This window comes from Rana temporaria, chromosome 5, assembly GCF_905171775.1.
Source record: "Rana temporaria chromosome 5, aRanTem1.1, whole genome shotgun sequence".
NCBI lineage: Eukaryota > Metazoa > Chordata > Amphibia > Anura > Ranidae > Rana > Rana temporaria.
In genome coordinates this window covers 149,419,449-149,440,656 of record NC_053493.1, presented here as the reverse complement: position 1 = coordinate 149,440,656, position 21,208 = coordinate 149,419,449, and the positions used below count along the sequence as shown (strand labels likewise).

The 21,208-nt window shown below is 40.5% G+C and overlaps 1 protein-coding gene across 1 annotated transcript in view; it reads right to left on the bottom strand.

Annotated features, from left to right (window-relative positions):
- Positions 1-15,041: 15,041 nt before the first annotated feature.
- SUGCT (succinyl-CoA:glutarate-CoA transferase) overlaps positions 15,042-21,208 on the bottom strand; it is a 1,112,375-nt gene continuing 1,106,208 nt past the window's right edge. Inside the window, exon 14 of the mRNA XM_040353242.1 lies at positions 15,042-15,347. Coding sequence (XP_040209176.1) covers positions 15,184-15,347 — 164 coding nt within the window. The 3' untranslated portion in view covers positions 15,042-15,183. The remainder of the gene's footprint in view (positions 15,348-21,208) is intronic.

The window sequence follows — 21,208 nt, the reverse complement described above, 5'->3', positions numbered from 1 at the left end:
AGCATGCTATCTTCGGGCCAACCCCCACCATGCCACTTTATTTTTATTTTTTTGGTTTTCTAAAAACAGTTTAAACACCCCCCACCCCCCCTTCAAAGTGTTTTTGTCCCCATCAGAGGGCTGTGGAGTCTCTTATTAATTAAGTGGGCCTATATATTTGTGCCCCGAAATTCTCCCTTCCTAATTTGCAAATGCTATTTTAAAAATGTAAAGTTGCACAAGGATGCTTGTATGATTATGTTTGCAATGTTTATGTGCCAAAGTACTAAATCTCTTTTTTTGTTTGTCCCCACAGCTACCCTCCACACCACAGGAATGGCAGTCTGTGGCTTCCCAATTTGCCGAGCGGTGGGATTTTCCTAACTGCGGTGGAGCAATAGATGGGAAACACGTCCGCATTGTGCCCCCACCCCACTCGGGGTCCTTCTATTATAACTACAAGGGTTATCATAGTATTGTGTTGATGGCGGTGGTGTCGGCACAGTATGAGTTTCTCTATGTGGACGTGGGGAAGAACGGCCGGATGTCAGATGGGGGAGTGTTCGCACGGACTGATTTCTATGATCGTCTCCAAACTGGTGGTCTGGCATTGCCACCAGATGAAGATAATGTGGAAGGACTTCCGTTTGTGTTCCTAGCGGACGAAGCTTTCGGGCTTGGACCTCACCTAATGCGGCCTTTTCCCCAGAGGACCCTCACCTCAGAGAGGATTGTGTTCAATTTTCGGTTGTCCAGGGCTCGGAGGGTAGTCGAGAATGCCTTTGGGATCCTCAGCAACCGGTTCCGCCTGTTCCTGACATCGATACATTTGGCGGAATATAAATTGAACACCGTTATATTTGCCTGCTGCATTTTGCACAATTTTCTACGCAGGCACTCCCAGACGTACCTAGCCCCCATGGGCTCTGAGGCAGGACTACCCTCAGAGAACATTCCTGGCCTGGACACTGGTCGCGCTGGCTTGGCCCCCCAATCTGCTCGTGAGGTACGCGACAAATATGTTGAGTACTTCATGGGTCGGGGGGCCATTGCTATGCCAGATCATATTTCTTTCTAATTCGGCCCCCAAAGAAAGGAATATTCTCACAACTAATAAATAATTAGACCATTGGACTTTATACAGTTGTTTGTCATTACTGCTTTTTCTCTATTTTTCTGTCTTCCAGGTTATCTCCAAAAATAGTGCACTTCTAGTGCCAGATTTACTTACTCAGATGTATTAACTAACCACATTTGCACATTATTCACTCATCTACTAACTGGGTATTCAGTCTAGAAATAAGAAGCCACTCATTTTTCTGCTTTTGATGTCTCATTTTTTTTTTTTTATTTTAGTCATTTTTTAACAAGAAATGTGTATTTTTAGGCAGAAAACATTTCCTGCAAATTCTTGAGACAAAATATTGGCTTTTAATTATTTATTTTTTTGTCTTTATTGACAGTGATTATCAATAATAATGATCGAAACACAATGTAAGAATAATTTCACTGAAACTATACGCAAGAATTTTTGGGCTTGTCATTTGTTTGTGTCTAATTTTTTAAACAAGATTTTAACACAACACAAAATTTTTTTTTTTTTTAACAAAAATTAGTTAACTTCTTTCTTTAGGTGAGATTTATTGTTCGTTTTGTGATCTGAAACTGGAAACATTTACAAACCAAAAAAGATCAACACCAAACAAAAATTTAAAAAAAGAACAGCAGTCAGTCATATGGATGGTGTGCTTTCACACTGGAACACGCCAAAATTTCTAAATGCACACATTCAGTGAAAACTCGCACAATGTCATTGGTTAAACAGACAAATGGCCACATGTGCTATCTGACATCATGGGTGATCAATGTCTGTGTTTTGTGGGCGCAAACCCTTCCTCTCAACTACTTGAGGATCGAGGAGGGGTTTGTACCCACAAAGCACAGACAATAGATAGTCTGTGATGGCAGATAGCACATATTGGCACACTGTGTGTGCATTTAGAAATTTTGGCGTATTATAAAGTACAAAAATTAAAAAGGGTTTTGTGGGCGGGGGATGGGCGGGGGATGGGCTTCTGTGGTTCAGTCTTTGACACGGCCCATCATGTCAATGATATTTTTGTAATTTTGTTCGATGACTAGCATCCTTTGTCGCATGTTCTCCATTTCCGTGCTACACTCTGAAATTACATTTCGCACATTCTGCTCCATGACTAGCATCCTTTCCCGCATAATGTCCATTTCCGTGCTGCACTCCATTAGTTGCTGTATAATGATAGAAGCACTTGCACGTGAAAATTGTGCTACTCCATCTTCATCCCCTAAAAATAAACAAATTGGCATTCAAAATATGTAAATAATTTCCAGCCTATCTGCATATGTTTGGCCCTATTAATATAGGGGTGACACTGACCTGATGGCCTGATAATTTCCACATCCCCAATTTCTTCATCTTCTATCACTCCTCCTTCTTCCACCACCTCCCCATCATCTTCTATCACTCCTCCTTCTTCCACCACCTCCCCATCATCTTCGACTCCTCCTTCATCCATCAATCCACCTTCTTGCAATTCGCCAAATTGTTCTTCCGCCACTTGCCCTTCATCTGATATAAATTCTAAGTCCAAAATAACTTCTTCCTCCTCTCTTCCTTCCTCCTTTCTTCCTTCCTCTTCTCCTTCCACATCCTCTTCTCCTTCCACATCCTCTTCTCCTTCCACATCCTCTTCTCCTTCCACATCCTCTTCTCCTTCCACATCCTCCTCTCTTCCTTCCCCAGCCTCCTCCTGCTCAACATGTGGAGGTGTTTGATTTTCCGGGTGTCTGGCCCTCTCTGCCTCCTCCAATTGCTGGCGTCTTCTTTCCCCTATAAGAAATAATAAAAAACAAAAGGTATACTCATCAGCACACTGATATTGGATATCATAAATCGCACACATTGCATAGACGATACATTTATGATGATTTTTGGTTGTTTATTCTTTCAGCAATCCTCCATTTTTGGCGTAGTTCTAGGCCAAGCTCTGATCCTGCCCCTTTTTTGCAAAGAAGTGACACAAATGGATGTCCCCCCAAAACATTAATTCTCGTCGACCCTCCAAATAAATATACTTTGATTTTTGAGACACAGGTGCTTTGCATTTCAAGATGTTAAAACATCAGCTTTATTTGCATTTTGGAGAATGAATCTTGTTTGCCTGTCACATTCACTCAATTTAATTTCTGTGATTTTGCTATTCAACAATGTTGGAAAACCAAGTTTGGGGCCAGTCAGCCATGTCCAGGTGTGTTGTTCCTGGAGTAACGTCACATTTTTGCTAAACAATGTCATATTACGCGTGTTTACTATTTCACCAAATTTGTTTAAGGTTGTTATTTGACATAAACACAATACAGTATCTACACGTGTTCAAAAGTACAAGCAGGCCAAGGAGGCAGATGTGAAAAAATACATGTCAACACATTATTGCAGACATTTCCCCCCCCCCTTAAATAATATGGACTTACTTTTACGCAGAATTTTGAGTATCTTCTTCATGTGATGTGGCTCCCTCAATTTTAAATCGGACCAACGCTTCCGTAGTTGCTCCTTTGACCTGGTGACACCAAACATTCTCCTCATTCTCCTTGCCACCTTGTCCATTATGTGTGACTTCCTACGGTTCGGTGTTTTGTAGGGCCCACATTCACCATCATAATCCTTCCTCCTCATGATGTAAACCAACTCCACCATTTCTTCGAACGCCATATTAGTGGCTTTATATCTTTTAGGCCTGGATCGGGACGGTCCAGCCTCTGTCCCTTCACTTGCGCCATGAGAGCTCCGTGCCCGCTCGTGTGACATCGCCATCTTTCCTTCCCACAGAGATTAGGGGCGTGGAAACGAGGAAATGTCCCGTCAGGGGCGGAGATGAGGGCGGGGATTATTGCATATGCGGAGTGTCGCGAATGCCAACAACGTATTGACGTAGGTTACGCGGAGAATATTCGCGCGATTCCAGAACCTACACAGTTAACGCCATATTTACTTTTTCAATTGATTAGGGGCATGGCAAAGGTGACGAGGGCGGCGTTTCATACATACGCGGAGTGGATAAAAGGCGCTTGACGTGATTACGTAGGTTACGTGTTAATTCAGCGAGCGGAAGAAACGAGGATTGTGAGAGAGGCAGGTAAGAAATTTAAACATGGGATCAGCAGCGGGCTCTAAAATGTAGAGCAATGGGATGGGGGTTTGGTCTGTTGGTTGCACAGTTTTATTAAGCTATTATGTCTCTTGGATACCAGAATGTGATTTTCGTACCCAAATGCTTTTGTAGACATCACAAAATAGAGAGATCAAAAATGCTGTGACTCATTATCAATTATGTAGGGTGTATTCAGATCAGGCCAAGTATTGTTCTGTGTTGGTTGGACAGAGGTCATTAGGAAGTTTCTTTCATGTAATCAATGCTGAGGGGCAGGATATCTACACATGCAATAGTGCCTTGATGAATGCTGTCATTTGTAATAATTGTGTATGGTTGTAGATTTATATTATTTCCTGCAATGTAACCAAAGGGGCGGCATGTTAAAAAAAAATGTTAGCTAAAACCAACCAATGGGGCAGAGCTGGCCAGCATTTCCTAAACAAGAGACACTGTGTTTGTATTTCTATATAGGTACTACTTTTTTAACAACATATTCTATCAATGTAAATGCTGAGGCTTTTTTTAATTGTGTTTTTGGTTTCTTTTCATTTTTTCAATCTAGAATAAAAAAAACAAAATCATAAATTCACAATGGATCTCCTGCAGAGCCAAGACATTATCCAGCATTTGCTGGATAAATTTCGGGAAATGCCCATCCTGTGGGATTCAAAGCAGGACCATTACCACAATAAGGACGTACGAGCGGCAGCACTTGAACAGCTAGCAGCATACATGAGGACATGGGTGCCAGAATGCAGTGCCAACATGGTGAAGGATAAACTTGCCAACCTCAGGGGCACATATAGGAGAGCGTACAAAGCTCACCAAAAGCAGCTAAGATCTGGAGCAGCAGCAAGACCACCAAAGGAACCCAAGCTGTGGTATTACAACCAGATGTCATTTTTGCGGGATCAACTGGAAGGCAGGCCATCAATGTCGAGTCTGAATCCATACCTTTCCTCCACGCTACCTCCCAGCGGGACTTCCCAAGATCACCACAGCCCTGCAGAGTCAGATGAAGAGGGCCTGGCTGACAGAGAGGCAGATCTGCGCCTCTACGATGATGAGGTATAGTAGTTTCATAACTATTTATGTAATAATATTAATTATTGTTTGATTCTTGACTTGATATTGGTTAATAAAATACAAGCTGGGAAGTAAAAATCTAAAATCGTGGGCAAACAAATAGGTGTCAGGGATGACAACTGCAGGGGTCAGAGGGTGAGTCTGTTTTCAAGTTTAAATTCAAGGCAAAAAATAAGATTCAAGCATGAAAATGTGAGTGAGTATATTCCTAAATATATTACAACATGTCCCTTTTTTTTACACAGGAAGAAGAGACCAGCCAGGAGGTGGCAGATCCTCTCCTCACTGACAGCCAGGCCGAAGGGGTCAGTGGCAGCCAGGAGGAGGCCGGGCCCAGTGGCGTTCAGCAGCTCCCCAGGACAAGCACCACCAGCCAGGCTCCTCCCCTTTATATTAGGCCACCAGGCCGTAAGAAGAAATTGGGGGCAGTGGAGGAAGCCAGCCTGAAAATGATTCAGGAGGCGAGTGCCATCATGAGGGCCCCCCTCAACCCCACTGAGGCCTACAGTGCCTCCGTGGCACATGACCTCAATAAAGGCACGGAGGAGCAGAGGCAATTGGCCAAGGGCATCATCAACCAGGCCCTTTGGTGGATGCAGAGGGAGCTGCTGACCCCAGACACTGGGCTATGTGACCCGGCCCGGCTTGCTGAACACCATTCTCCTGCTGCCACATCATCCCCACCTGCAAGGGCCCAGGGAAGACCCGCTGGAAGGCAGCCTGGAAGGAAGGTTGCAAGGAAGAGGAGACGTTGATGCCCTGCCTTCCATTTGATCCCCCACAAATGGCATCTTGTTTGGACTACCACAGCTTGGGTTCCTTTGGTTATGTGCTGCTGCTTCAGATTGTATTTTGTGTGCTTCCTGAGGTTGGCTAGTTTATCCTTCACCATGTTTCAAATGCAAGTTTGCATGTATGTTGCTAGCTGTTCAAGTGCTGCCATTCTGTTTTTGATCCTTTTTATAATTTGCTCAAATAAAAGCCTTTTTGTTGATTTGAAAAACGTGCCTATTGTTTGTAATACTGTGGGTATTATTTTAGGCATCAAACATTACAAACAAATAAAATGATTAATCTAAAATATTCACTAACTCATGTGGGGGGGGGGGGCATTTGGTGTGCCAACATGGTAGACAATTTAAACAACCTTCAACAAAATCCTGTTAAATATACAAACAAAAGCTAAATCAAAACTATTTCATATTAAAATATTCTAAATGGTGACATAACTATAAACACCTAAAGAAAGTGGGAAAGATAACCATTAAACATTAAAAGCAAAAAAATTGAAATGTGGAGGACCACTAAAAATATGATACGTCGGGCCAATAAAAATTTGCAAAAATATTACTACATCACAGCTAACAAATGTCACTTTTGAGTATGGAACAACTCAGTTGAAATAACATGAGCTAAATAACTGATTAGTTATAGCAAGAGAAGAATGAAGAAAACGACGGCATCAAGCGTTGGTTATTGTGTGTTTTGCTTCAGTGTTCTATTGCTAGAATTAATCTTTCTATTGACGAATGTGCCATATCCCAAACAAACGTGAGTTTTACCTGAACGAGCGCTCCCGTGGCCTCATTTAGTCTGAGCATGCGCGGGGTTTTTGTACGTTGGTTTTGTGTACTCACCACCAAACATGTACGTTCGGACAGGATTTGAGCGGACGGTTTTAAAACAAGTTTGGAAATAAATGTCTGCTGAAAAACGGCCCGGCGGGCAAATGTACGGTGAAATTCTGTACGCTCGTAACTACACACGACCAAACATGTATGCTGAAACTGGTCCGCGGGCCACTTTCAGCAAACATGTTTGGTCGTGAGTATGGGGCCTTAGTCTGTTACATAATAAATAGCCATTATACATGACTAACTGTACTAGGGAACATTAAACATTAGGGAACATTAAAAAGAACAAAGCCAAGCACACAATAATTACATGACACCTGATGCCAAGGATTGCTTTTTAATCAAAGCACATTTTTTCGAAAGAGATGAAGTCTTAGAAACAAGCACATACATGAATTCTATAGTAGATGTAAACCCAATTTCTAAAAACGCATATACTGTAATATTTAACATATTGCAACAATTTCAAAAGTCATTTTTAATATTTCAATTATTTCTAAGTACTCCTTGGTACTCCTGCCACAAGGGTCCTTCTTCAGGCACTTTCCGTTATAGGGTGACAATGGTCCTCCCCTGGCTACCCAATGAGCTCCTCTACTGTTACCCTATCACACTGTCTTCCAATAGAGTCTACAAGTGACAATGCATAGGCAAACCTGCCATGAGAAATGAGGTGCAGCTGTTGCTGAAGTTACATACTGTAGTTAAAGTATCTAGCAAAAGTGAGTACACCCCTTACATTTTTTGTAAATATTTTATTATATCTTTTCATGTGACAACACTGAAGAAATTACACTTTGCTACAATGTATAGTGAGTGTGCAGCTTGTATAACGGTGTAAATTTACTGTCCCCTCAAAATAACTCAACACACAGCCATTAATGTCTAAACAGCTGGTAACAAAAGTGTGTACACTCCTAAGTAAAAATTACAAAACTGGGCCCAATTAGCCATTTTCCCTCAACGGTGTCATGTGAATTAATAGTGTTTCAAGATCTCGTTGTAAATGAGGAGCAGGTGTGTTAAATTTGGTGTTATCACTCTCACTCTCTCATACTGGTCACTGGAAGTTCAACATAGCACCTCATGGCAAAGAACTCTCTGAGGATCTGAAAAAAAAAGATTGTTGCTCTACATGAAGATGGCCTAGGCTATAGGAAGATTGCTGAGACCCTGAAATTGAGCTGCAGCACGGTGGCCAAGACCATACAGCGGTTTAACAGGACAGGTTCCACTCAGAACAGGCCTCGCCATGGTCATCCAAAGAAGTTGAGTGCCCGTGCTCAGGGTCATATCCAGAGGTTGTCTTTGGGAAATAGACATATGACTGCTGCCAGCATTTCTGAAGGGGTTGAAGGGGTGGGGGGTCAGCCTGTGAGTGCTCAGACCATACGCCGCACACTGCATCAAATTGGTCTGCATGACTGTCGTTCCAGAAGGGTACCCTATGATTAAGTGGCGTGCACAGCCACGATACGCGTGAGGGAAGTGAGCTGTTGGTGACGTTGTCTCCGCTCTCGGCCGGGAGTGGAGATACTACTGTGTTTGATGTCTGATGTTTGAGATCCTTAACTGAAATGTGAGTGTTTATTATGTCTATATTAAAATTATGATGACGTTTTTACACTATTGTGAGCGTTATTCCTTCCATATGTGCCTTATGGGGAGTCATTGATTCAAATGAAGAGGGACTTGTACACTGGCTAAGCGCTGCCTTTATGGAGTGAAGTTGATCTGCAACGCTGCTGCATTTGGAGGGAAAGAGGAGCTGCCATTGGAAATTCACATAAGGCTTATTTTAAGAGGCTGGTGAGACTGGGCACATGGGGAGTGAAGCACTTTCTGAGCTAGTTCTGAGCACTGCACATTTGGAAAACGTTGTGGACTTTACTTTTTACATATTTTTTTGCATGTTTGGATTTTTGATCTATTTTTTTTTTTTTTGCACTTTCAATGCGTTTTTGCACAATTGCATGAAGACATTTATTTGTATTGTTTATATTGGACTCATTTTGCACATCCAGTGCCGTTTGCTGAATTTAGTTTCAATGTATGGATGCACCTGATTAGCACTTATTTAATTGATCCAGAAGTTTGGAATTTTGCACCTTTAATGCGTTTTTGCACAATTGCATGAAGATATATATATATTTGTTTACATTGGACTTATTTTGCAAATCCAGTGCAGTTTGTTTGAATTTATTTTCAATGTATGAATGCACCTGATTAGCACTTATTACCTATCATGCACCTTAGTGCTGCACATTTTTGATGTTGTATTTTGTCATGCACTTAGTGCACGGAAATTGCATGGGATTTTTCATTCTGGGATTTTAGATTATTTATTTACTAATTATTATTCTTAATTAGCGAGCACCCCAACACATTACATACATTTAGATTGTATCCTATGTGTATGTATATACATTTTGAAATACTATTCTACTAATCGTTTTTTAATATCTACTATTCACTTCTAAATGCGCCAAATTGTTTCAAAGGGCAGAATATTATCAGATTAGACTAGGCTATAGAAATGCAAAATAGATCTGATGGTGAATAACTACACCTGAGGATTACTAAATAACTAAACCCAAGAACGGAAATGTAATATAAAGCAACCAGTCCTTGCTGCTGCATTACTTTTAATTGTTCTGGCTAAAAAATGCAGTGCCTGTTCCTGCGAGTTGAATTTAAATCATAAACAGTTTTATCCACCAACGGAGAGAATAGCATAAACTGATAACCTCGCCATCTCATATATAATGAAGATGAACAAAGGCAAACACATTCGTAGTCCAACCATCTCTTCTTAGATACAATAGAGGTGTGAGCACAGCCACTTAGGATTGTGTAGGATTACCAGGAAAAAATAAAATAAAAAATGCTTGAAAAAAAGTTAACTAATAAGGCCACTACATCTAAACATTGGTAAAATGCAAAATATTCAATTATTGTTTTTGTGTTCAGATATGCTACAGGATAATAGATAATACCTACACAGAGTAAATAAAAAAATATTGATAATAATGTAAGTGTGTGTATGCCTAGTAGTGTTGTATTTATATCTATCTGCATACATAATTTGTTGCTATAAAACAAAAATTAAATAGTCAGTATACAATAAGGTTCCTACAAAACAAATTGAATAGGAAAGATCTGCAAAATGAAAATGTTGAATAATGTTACTGTATTTTCTATTCTCAGCACAGCCAGACGTGTAAAATATGAAAAAAAAAAAAAGGCTTTCATTTGTTACTTTGTTTCTATTTTATTTATAAATCAGACTATAGTTGGTGCCATGCAGACTGCACTCCTAGCTACTGGTGCAAAAAGGCTCATTCACTTCTCAAGTCATTAACTCTGAATTTCAGTTCTCCTTTTAGCAGTCAATAAAAAAGTTAAAATGGGGCTTGATTTCGGCAGCACAATCCTAAATTGCCATAGAAACAAACTGTAAAGCAAATATTTACACAACAAAATGTGTAATGGATTTTAGAGCTACAATGACACTGTATTGTTGAGGCTTTTGTTTATTTTACAGATTAAAAGAAAAGATTGTAGGATTAGCATCCAATGCATTTTTAGAATAAATCACTGACTTGCATATTAACTTAATAAAGCAGAAAATAAGAATAATGTGTGCATATTTCTACACAGAAAATCTAGGGTTCCAGCAAAGTCTCCTTATCCCAAGTATTAGAATAAATAGCTAGTAGCATTAAATATTGATAGTGGGGTGAAGCTGTTTTTCTTTGGCAGCATAAGTATTACACATACCTACCATGGGAAATAGGTAGATCATAATGATATGAAAAGTGCATGGCACACACGTAGGATAATTTTATAAAATTAACCAAATAAATAGCATGCTTTCTGATTTAACAGATTCTAGCTTCCTTTTTATTTACTAAAGGCACATCCACTTTGCATTACAAGTGAACCTGAAAGTGCAGTCGCTGTAGATCTGAGGGAAACATACAAGGAAAATAAAAAAACAGCATTTTTGCTTTCACATGATTGGATAATAAAATCAGCAGAGCTTCCCCTTAGATCTACAGCGACTGCACTTACAAGTCCATGTTCAAGTGCACTTTTAGTGCACATGTAGTTCAGAGTGGATTTCTCTTTAGAAAATCAACCCCAGCATCTTAATGGATGCCTTTCACAATGAAAATCAACTGTGATTTTAGGCAGAATATTTAAGTATAAAGAGCAGCCCAGACCCTCCTGTTTTTGGTCCCTCGACAACGCTTCCTGGTCCCTCCCTCATGTCGAGTGCCCCCACAGCAAGCAGCTTGCTATGGGGGCACCCAAGCAGCTGCTCTGTGTGTCTATTCAGACAAAGAGCTGCGAATCAGCCCCTCCCCCTCTCTCTCCTTATTGGCTCACTGACTTTGATTGACAGCAGTGGGAGCCAATGGTGAGTCCCGGACAGCAACATCCCTAGTGCAACATCACTGTATGGAGAGGGGGCTCAGGTAAGTATTAGGGGGGTTGAGGGGGGCTGCTGCACACAGAAGGTTGTTTTATCTTAATGCACAGAATGCATTAAGATAAAAAAAAACTTCTGACTTTAGAATCAATTTAATATACTATAAAACTGTACCTAGGTTCGTCACCGGTTCACTCCACAGTGACTATTGTAAGATTGCAATATTTTAGCGACAGTGACAGTGGCAAACACACTATAGAAACAATTGAGTGTTTTTAACAGCTTTTTTAAAGTGGAAATTCCCTCTCCCAATCAACATTGATTCGTTCTGCTGCTAGCATTAGTAAATAGATAGGAATGTATATTTACTTGTTTTAAACTTCTTCAGTTACTTCCTGGTTTCTTGCCTATACAAATTATGTCATACATCCCAGGAGTCTTTAGGAGGAGTTTTTTTCTCAGCTACTCAGTACACTCACTTGCATGCATGCTTCAGCTTAGGGCAGATGGATTCCAGTAAGTACATGCTACATAAGGGGTGCCCAACCAGTGGCCCAGGGGCCACATGTGGCCCGCGGATCTCTCTCTGGAATAGAATAGAACAGTGTTTCTCAACTCCAGTCCTCAAGGCGCCCCAACAGGTCATGTTTTGAGGCTTACCGTTATTTTGCACAGGTGATTTGATCAATTTCACTGCCATAGTAATTACCACATTGTCATCTGAGGGAAATCCTGAAAACATGACCTGTTGGGGCGCCTTGAGGACTGGAGTTGAGAAACACTGGAATAGAATACTATTATTAAAGGTAAGTTTATCACTAAAATCTAAAGTCTATATATGGGCATATCTGTTCTGCTGTGGTTACTGGGTTGCTTTCAACTGATCCGCAGGTGCAGAGAAGTGCACCTGTGGGTTACCTGCACTGAGCCATAGACTTCTATTAGGCCCCTTTCACACTGGGGCTGGAGGCGCGGTGGCAGTAAAGCGCCGCTAAAAATAGCGGCGCTATACCGTCGGAATTGCTCAGATTCGGCTGCTAGCGGTGCGGTATTAACCCCCGCTAGCGGCCGATAAAGGCGCATTGCGATCGGTTTTACCGCGATTCCCATTGTTTTAAATGTGAAGGAGCGTTGAAGGAGCGGTATACATACCGCTCCTCTCACCGGTCTAAAGATGCTGCTTGCAGGAGATTTTTTTCTCTCCTGCCAGCGCATCCGCTCACATTTAGAAGGCTGGGCAGGACCCCTTTCACATTGCCAGTCCGACCCGATCAGACCCTCTATTCACCTCTAAGGAGTGGCAGATGTAAATGGACTTGTGTCCGTTTACAAATGCCTACCTCCAATCTGATCCGCTAAAAAAATAAAAAGTTCAGTGGGCTCTATAGAGTGGGCTGCCACCCACCCGCTCCCCTCATTGTGGCCCGCGACCGGTTACCAAGTCGCTTAACCACTTAAGGAGCGATCGCCCCCCGGAGCTGAAGAACGGGGAGAGCTGTGTGTAAACACAGCTTCCCCGTTCTTGACTGTGGCGCCGTCATCAATCATGTGTTCCCTATTATAGGGAACCACAATCAATGACGTCACACCTACAGACACACCCCCTACAGTTAGAAACACAGATGAGGTCACACTTAACCCCTTCAGCGCCCCCTTGTGGTTAACTCCCAAACTGCAATTGTCATTTTCACAGTAAACAATGCATTTTTAATGCATTTTTTGCTGTGAAAATTACAATGGTCCCAAAAATGTGTCAAAATTGTCCGAAGTGTCTGCCATAATGATGCAGTCATGAAAAAAATCGCTGATCGCCGCCATTAGTAGTAACAATTTTTTTTTTATAAAAATGCAATAAAACTATCCCCTATTTTGTAAACGCTATAAATTTTGTGCAAACCAATCGATAAACGCTTATTGCGATTTTTTTTTTACCAAAAATAGGTAGAAGAATACGTATCGGCCTAAACTGAGGAAAAAAAATTAAATTGTATATGGTTTTGGGGGTAATTTATTATAGCAAAAAGTAAAAAATATTGCAATATTTTCAAAATTGTCCCTCTATTTTTGTTTATAACGCAAAAAATAAAAACCGCAGAGGTGATCAAATACCACCAAAAGAAAGCTGTATTTGTGGGAATAAAAGGACGCCAATTTTGTTTGGGAACAACGTCGCACAACCGCGCAATTGTCAGTTAAAGCGACACAGTGCCGAATCGCAAAAACTGGCCAGGTCCTTTACCTGCCTAAAGGTCCGGGTTTTAAGTGGTTAAGTGGCCCCCGCTCTTGAAAAGGTTGGGCACCCCTGTGCTACATTAATAATTTGCCCTTACTCAAGATGGCCATGGCCAGAAATGCTAAGGGTTGTTTTTCAAAGTGATTTCTCAACAAAATAAAGCATTGAGACATAGATGGATAAATAGATGGATGGGGGAGTTTGCTTTGAACGTAAAAAATACATTTAATAGTGATTTGGTTTGTGGTGCTCAGATGCAGTGAAGATCCTGTAATTCTGCTAATGGGATAGGCATACTTGTAAAATGAAGCAGTTTGTATCATGTTCTGCCACAATAGAAAAAATGTAATCAATAGCATTATCCTGTATCCAGGCTGGTGGCTATCAGTAGAATAAACGCTATTGAGGCAAAGGGGTCGGGAGAGGCCGTAATCAGTAGGGTATCTATCATCCAGGCAAGGGTCTGTAAAAAAGGCAATCCATAGACAAGGCAAGGCTAAGCACAAGATATAGGAGCCAGAAAACATATGCTATCACAAAATCAGAGCTTATTTAACACACCTTACAGTAATATGGTAGCTGCTTACTTCCTTTTAATTACCTGACTGTTCGTCTCGCCACTAGCCTCAATATTTTAAGTTACTGACCAGTATGCATATTAGGATAGTCATACTACAGTCATAAGTGATTATCGGTCTCTTTTTTCAGGGGTATTGACTCAAAGTATTGAAGTTGGAGGGTCAGCATGTCATCCAGGCTGCTAGTTAAAGCGGGGGTTCACCCAAAAAAATGTTTTAACATTACATTCAGCCGAGTTGTCAGAATGACAATCGGCTGTTTTTTTTTTCACCGTATTTTCACCGCCGCTTCCGGGTATGTCTTCTGCGGGACTGGGCGTTCCTAATTGATTGAAAGGCTTCCGACCGCCTCATACTGCGCGTCATGAGTTGCCGAAAGAAGCAGAACGTCGGTGCGCAGGCGCCGTATAGAGCCGACTCGCAGTCCGGCTTCTTTCGGCAACTCGTGACGCGCTGTATGCGATGGTCGGAAGCCTGTCAATCAGTTAGGAACTCCCAGTCCCGCAGAAGACATACCCGGAAGCGGCGGTGAAAATACGGTATGTACGGGGATAACATAAAAAAAAAAACAGCCGATTGTCATTCTGACAACTCGGCTGAATTTAATATTAAAATGTTTTTTTGGGGTGAATCCCCGCTTTAAAGGAGAGCTGAGTAATGGAAGCCTCCATGTTTCTCTCAGGAAATGTTTATTTAATGGCTACAGTCCTACAAAATTTTAGGAAATCCAGAATAGGTAGAAATATTTACAAAATACCAAAATGAAAACTATAATTATATCTGGAGATAACATGAAGAGCTTTGTAACCACTGACTACTACATGATCCTACACTCTCACATTTTGTACATATTCCAAAAAAAACACTTAATTTTGGTTTCAAACTCATTCAAAGAAAACAAAAATATATAGTTCATATAGTGCATCTTTATTAAAATGTTGGTGATACATTTGCTGAAAAAATAATTTGAAAGCATCTCATTTACAAATCATGTTACAGATCAGCACAACATTATTGCTGAATATTAGGTTTGCTAGATCTCTTGCCGTCAATTAACTTTGTTTTGAGATATTGTCTTGGATTGTATCAGTTCAGCAACATAGTCATCTTCATATCTCAGTACATTTTTCAGAACCTCAACAGTGTGCTGGCCTAAAAGAGGAGGTGATCCTGGAGTGGACAAGTTGAAGCTGTTGAATCTTACAGCAGGACCTATGGAAAAAAAAAAAAAAAATTTCAGTTCATGGTCCAAGACATACTGATATGTTATTTGTCTTCATTGAAATTGCAGAACTACTGGTAGATATAAGACCCAAATTTGTGTAGCTATGTATTTATTAAAGAGTTTGCAGCTCTTACTGGGTTTTCTTGTTGAGCAACAGATCTCTATGGTATCCTGCAATGGGCTAAGGTCAGTAGAAGGAACCAGTGAACGGTACATGGGACCTAAAAGTTTGACACTTTGAGAAGTGTAGGTTCAGGCTGGGTTCACACTTATGCAAATTGAATGCAGGTTTCCCCACATCTATTTAGCATAGCAGGCGCTTGTGACCGTCTCTCTATGGGGCAAATTGCACAGGAGCCCTGTGCGTCTTTTGGTCCATTTCACATCCGAATTCAGCCCAAAATTCGGGCTGAAATTGAACCTGAAGCGATGAATGAAGACACACTGGGCCACTGTGTGTTCCAGTGTCTACCCAGCCTCAGTGTGGACTTTAGCAGATTTCTAATGCCGCGTACACACGATCATTTTTCGGCATTAAAAAAAACATAGTTTTTCAGCATGTCCAAAAAACGAAGTTTTTCCAACTTCATCATTAAAAACGACGTTGCCCACACACCATAGTTTTAAAAAAATTATGGAAAAAGCGCGGTGACGTACAACACGTAGGACGGCACTCTAAAGGGGAAGTTCCATTCGCCTTTGGGCTGCTTTAGCTGATTCCGTGTTAGTAAAAGACAATTCGCGCTTTTCTGTCTGTTACAGCGTGATGAATGTGCCTACTCCATTATGAACGGTAGTTTTACCTGAACGAGCGCTCCCGTCTCATAACTTGCTTCTGAGTATGCGCGGGTTTAAAACGTAATTTTAGCCCACACACGATCATTTTTTACAACCCGAAAAACGGCATTTTTTAAAACAACGTTAAAAAATGCAGCATGTTCAAATTTTTTTTTTGTCGTTTTTCAGAAGCCGAAAAACAATGTGAAGCCCACACACAATCATTTTAAATGATGTTTTTACAAACGTCGTTTTTTTTCATGCCGAAAAATTATTGTGTGTACGAGGCATAAGGATCAAACCAGTGTTTGTCATGTAATGTAAATATGTACAACTTTCTTTTACAGGTAAGACTTGTTTTATACAATTTCGTACATTTACAGGGTTGCTTTACGGTGTAACCAAAATTTCAGACAGAACTTTGTAATTCAACTTTTTGCAAACTCAAAAATGTCATGCATATGGTGCGCCTTTGGATGCCTTGTCGCCTCACAGGAGAGAAGCTTAAACATGCAGTAAAAGACACATTTTTCATAAGTATTCATGCTTATTCATGCGCATGTATGTGCTTTTGTGCATTTGGTTTTAATGCATGCTATTGGCTCGAATATTAAAGCGGAGGTCCACCCTAAAATAAATTGCACAAAAAAGGCTACTAAAATTTTTTTTTTATTTTTTTATATATACTTACCAGAAATGTCTGTTGCTAGACAGATCAACCTAATCTGCCACTTCCTATTCTGCAGTAGTCTTCATTCTTCTCCTCCTCACGTTGTCTTCTGGGGAATCGGGTGTGCTGTCTTCAGGGTGTGTGTGTCCCAGAAGACAGCCGCTCATTCACAAAGCGCCGTGCGACTTGTCCATGCACAGTAGGAAACAGGCAGTGAAGCCGCAAGGCTCCACTGCCTGTTTCCCTTAGTACAAATGGCAGCGCCGGCACCCGATCCGATGGACGGATCGGCCTCGGGGGGGGGGGGGGGGCGACAACGCGGGCACCCTGGACAGGTAAGTGTGCTTATTAAAAGTCAGCAGCTACAGTGTTTGTAGCTGCTGACTTTTATTTCTTTTTTTCAGCTGGAACACCGCTTTTAAATTATTCTGGCCAGTAGAATGCATTAACAAGCAAAATACCTCTGTATGTTTTGTGCCTGTTTTGATGTTTTTTTCTGCAGCGCAACTCCTGTAATTGCCTATGTGTACTGTAAAGCAGGCATTTTTGAGCTGCAGTTTGGTTGATGCCTTAGCAATTTTGTGGATTTCTGCATGATCCTGTCTAAATGATAATGATAGAGTCTTATGATGCAAACAAAAGTTTACATTGTTATACTGTATACCGGTATTTATTTATATTTTATTGAACAAAGGTTTTGGGCATGTAATGTTAACTAATTAAAAAGGGTTTGAATTCTATTATATTTAATAGTTTATTGAAAAAAAGCATGATCCATTTTCTATAGTAGCTGATCACACATGTGCACCAGTTAATGATATATTTTGCTTGTTCATATATGTAAATATGCTTCAGTTAGTGTATATTTTGTTTGAAAGGTCTGCTTTATATTACACCAGAGTATATCAATAGGACTGATGTGAGGTTTGTGACTTGGCTATACTAAAGCACAGATTTTTTTCTGTTGGAGCTACTCTCATATTAATGTATTCCTGTGTTCTGGAAAATATTCACATTTCATGACCCAGCTTCTTTTGAATTTAACATCACTTACAGAGGCCCTGATGTTCTGTTGTAGAATTCTTACCCTGAAATCAACCCTAAATTAATTAGTCCCTCAAATACTACACACTGTCCAAGACCTGAAGCAGCAATACTGCTCCATACCTTCTACTATGGTTTACATATCAGATAACATTTAAAAATAATTTTGGCATGCAGCGCTTTGTTTTCTCCACATGCAATGCATTTCACATTCACTATTGTTCCAGCAGTGATGTGGTCTTTAGAAAACTTGAGTTGGGTAGCAATATAGATAATATCCATCATTTTTCCCCTTTCTTTTTCTTCTTGTGACAAATGCTTTTCTGGACTGCTTTTCTTATTCTGTGTTTGACGGGTAAGCAATGTGATTATTTATTTATTTATTTAATTATTTATATTTATTTTTGTGGGAATGTTTGTAAATTGTCCTTTTTATCCTATCTGTTCCATGAATTATCTTGATTGTTTTTACCATTTAACCGCTTCCTGCCCGGCCTATATTCATATGACGGCTGCAGGAACCCTTCGTCCCTCCGGGCGGCCATCATATGATGTCCTGGGATTCCCGCAATGTGGAATGCTCGCTGTATCGCTTTAACTGACAATTGCGCGGTCGTGCGACGTAGCTCCCAAACAAAATTGGCGTCCTTTTTTCCCCACAAATAGAGCTTTCTTTTGGTGGTATTTAATCACCTCTGTGGTTTTTAGTTTTTGCGCTATAAACAAAAATAGAGCGACAATTTTGAAAAAAATGAATATTTTTGACTTTTTGCTATAATAAATATCCCCCCAAAAATATAAAAAACAAAAAAAAAATTTCCTCAGTTTAGGCCGATACGTATTCTTCGACATATTTTTCATAAAAAAAAAATCGCAATAAGCATTTATTGATTGGTTTGCGCAAAAGTTATAGCGTTTACAAAATAGGGGATAGTTTTATGGCATTTTTATTAATATATATTTTTTTTACTAGTAATGGTGGCGATCAGCGATTTTTATCGGTACTGCGACATTATGGCGGACACTTCGGAAACTTTTGACACATTTTTGGGACCATTGGCATTTTTATAGCAATCAGTGCTATAAAAATTAATTGATTACTATAAAAATGCCACTGGCAGGGAAGCGGTTAACCCTAGGGGTTAAGTATGTTCCCTGGGTGTGTTCTAACTGAAGGGGTGGGTGGACTTGGGGAAATTACTGATTGTACATTGTATGAACAGACGATCAGGCATTTCTCCCCCTGACAGGACCGGGAGCTGTGTGTCGGCGACAGGGGCGAGCGGGGGGCGCGCGCGCGTCCCTATTGAAATTACCCTTGTGTACCGTAATGTAATCATCTCAATTATTTTTTTGCTTTGCTTTTTTTATGTTTGAATATTTACCTGTGCTATAAAGGTCAAAGACAAAAATGTCAGAGAGGAACAACATACCATCCCGATACCAGTCCCGGATTTACCATTGTTTTACCTGATATAGAGTGGTGCACTGGCGCACCTAATCTATGTGAGTACCCCAGTTGTTTTTTTTTTTTTGCTTTCTGTTTATTAAACTGTTAAAACTCTATTACACAATCAAGTCTTTATTTCATACACTTACTGAGGTACCATACTGACAAGTCCAGAATTCCGGTGTAACTACAAGAGCACAAAGGTGGATGATATGCGTGTTTTGACTGCGCTTAATTGCAAAGTCACACGTTCTAAGGTGCGCATTAAATACCTAAGGGGAGCACCTGAGTGAGGAACACCACAGCGTTCTGGATCACCTAGTAGTTTTATAATCGCAGGAACTTTATTACACCTAGCAGTTTTATAATCACATGACCTTTATTACACCTGGATATACTTTTTGCATACCATACACATGCACAGGAGCACTTCTTTAAACAACCCAGCAATGCAATATTGATAAACTATATAATACTGGATGCTATGCACATACACAGGAGCACTTTTTTATGCATCAGTGGGTCACTGATAATCTATATGGGAATTGCACTTCTTTGCACAGTAGCACTTTATATTAATTATCATCATTGTTTATGCTTTTATATACAAATCTTTTTTTATATTTATTTTTTATATTTATTTAATATATGTGTTCATTTATTGAACTACTGTCACTTTCCACTGTTAGGAAAGAAGTTTTTTTATATACTATTGGAGGTTTTTATATGTTTCTTTTTACACTGGAAAGCGCAGCGTATATACCGTATTTATCGGCGTATACCGCACACTTTTTTTCCCTTAAAATCAGGGCAAAATTGTGGGTGTGCGATATACGCCGATACTCGCTTCCCGCACTGTGTTTGAACGCCGCCGACGACATATACCGAGCGCAGTACACTCGGGTACACATGGCCAGGCTCGGCCCTCCTCGCGGTTATGCGAGAGGAGCCGAGCGTGCCCGAGTGTACTGCGCTCGGTATATGTCGGCGGCGGCATTCAAACACAGCGCGGAAAGCGGGGATCAGCTTAGAGACAACACGGGAGAAGCGGGGAGGACACCACGAAGGCCGCAGACGGACGCCGGACCGGACAAGGCCGCCGATGGACGCCGAGCAAGACACCAAAACTGTAAGTAATAAAAAAAAAATTCCAGGAATTTCACATCTAGATTAGGGGTGTGCGCTATACGTCGGTGCGCGTTATAGGCAGATAAATACGGTATTTATTTTTCCACATTTGCATGATATATGAGGCATGTTTAACGCTTGCAGCTGATTCTTGATAATTAAGGCAGTTTGGATTAGTGGAGGCTCACAGGACTGATTTTTTAAGGCCCCGTGAACTTTGCGCAAATGTTTATCAAAGCAATATTTTTGCTGAAAATACACACAAATTATCATTAGCAGATAAACACACAGCACCCTTTACAAAATTTCTGATGCATATAAAAGCTTAACCTGTATGGAGCTAATAACAAATATTTGTAAATTTTAAATTGTGCCTTTTTGTGACCATGCCTGATGAAGGGGTTCTGCATGGCTCCGAAACGTTGCTATTTGCTTTAACGATGTGATCGCTGAATAAAGCTTTGGACCCATTCTGGAGATTCATGGTGTGCTGGTGAAATTTTTCCCTTCTGATCTCTTCTTTTCCAGTAACCTAGCTGGGATTGCATGCATGTGGACACTGATGGCTTTGAGGTTACTTAAACACAGGATAAAATGTTTGCCTGTGGCATATTGGTCAGAAGCTGCCAAGCCAAATGGGTAGGCCACAGAGCTAATCACCTAAAAACATTTTCATGGAAAACAATTCCTGTGTTTTATTAGGGCAAAAATTACATTATTTTTAAAGCTTTCTCAACAGTGTGATTTGTCTATAAATTGCCCAAATTTAGCATCCAATT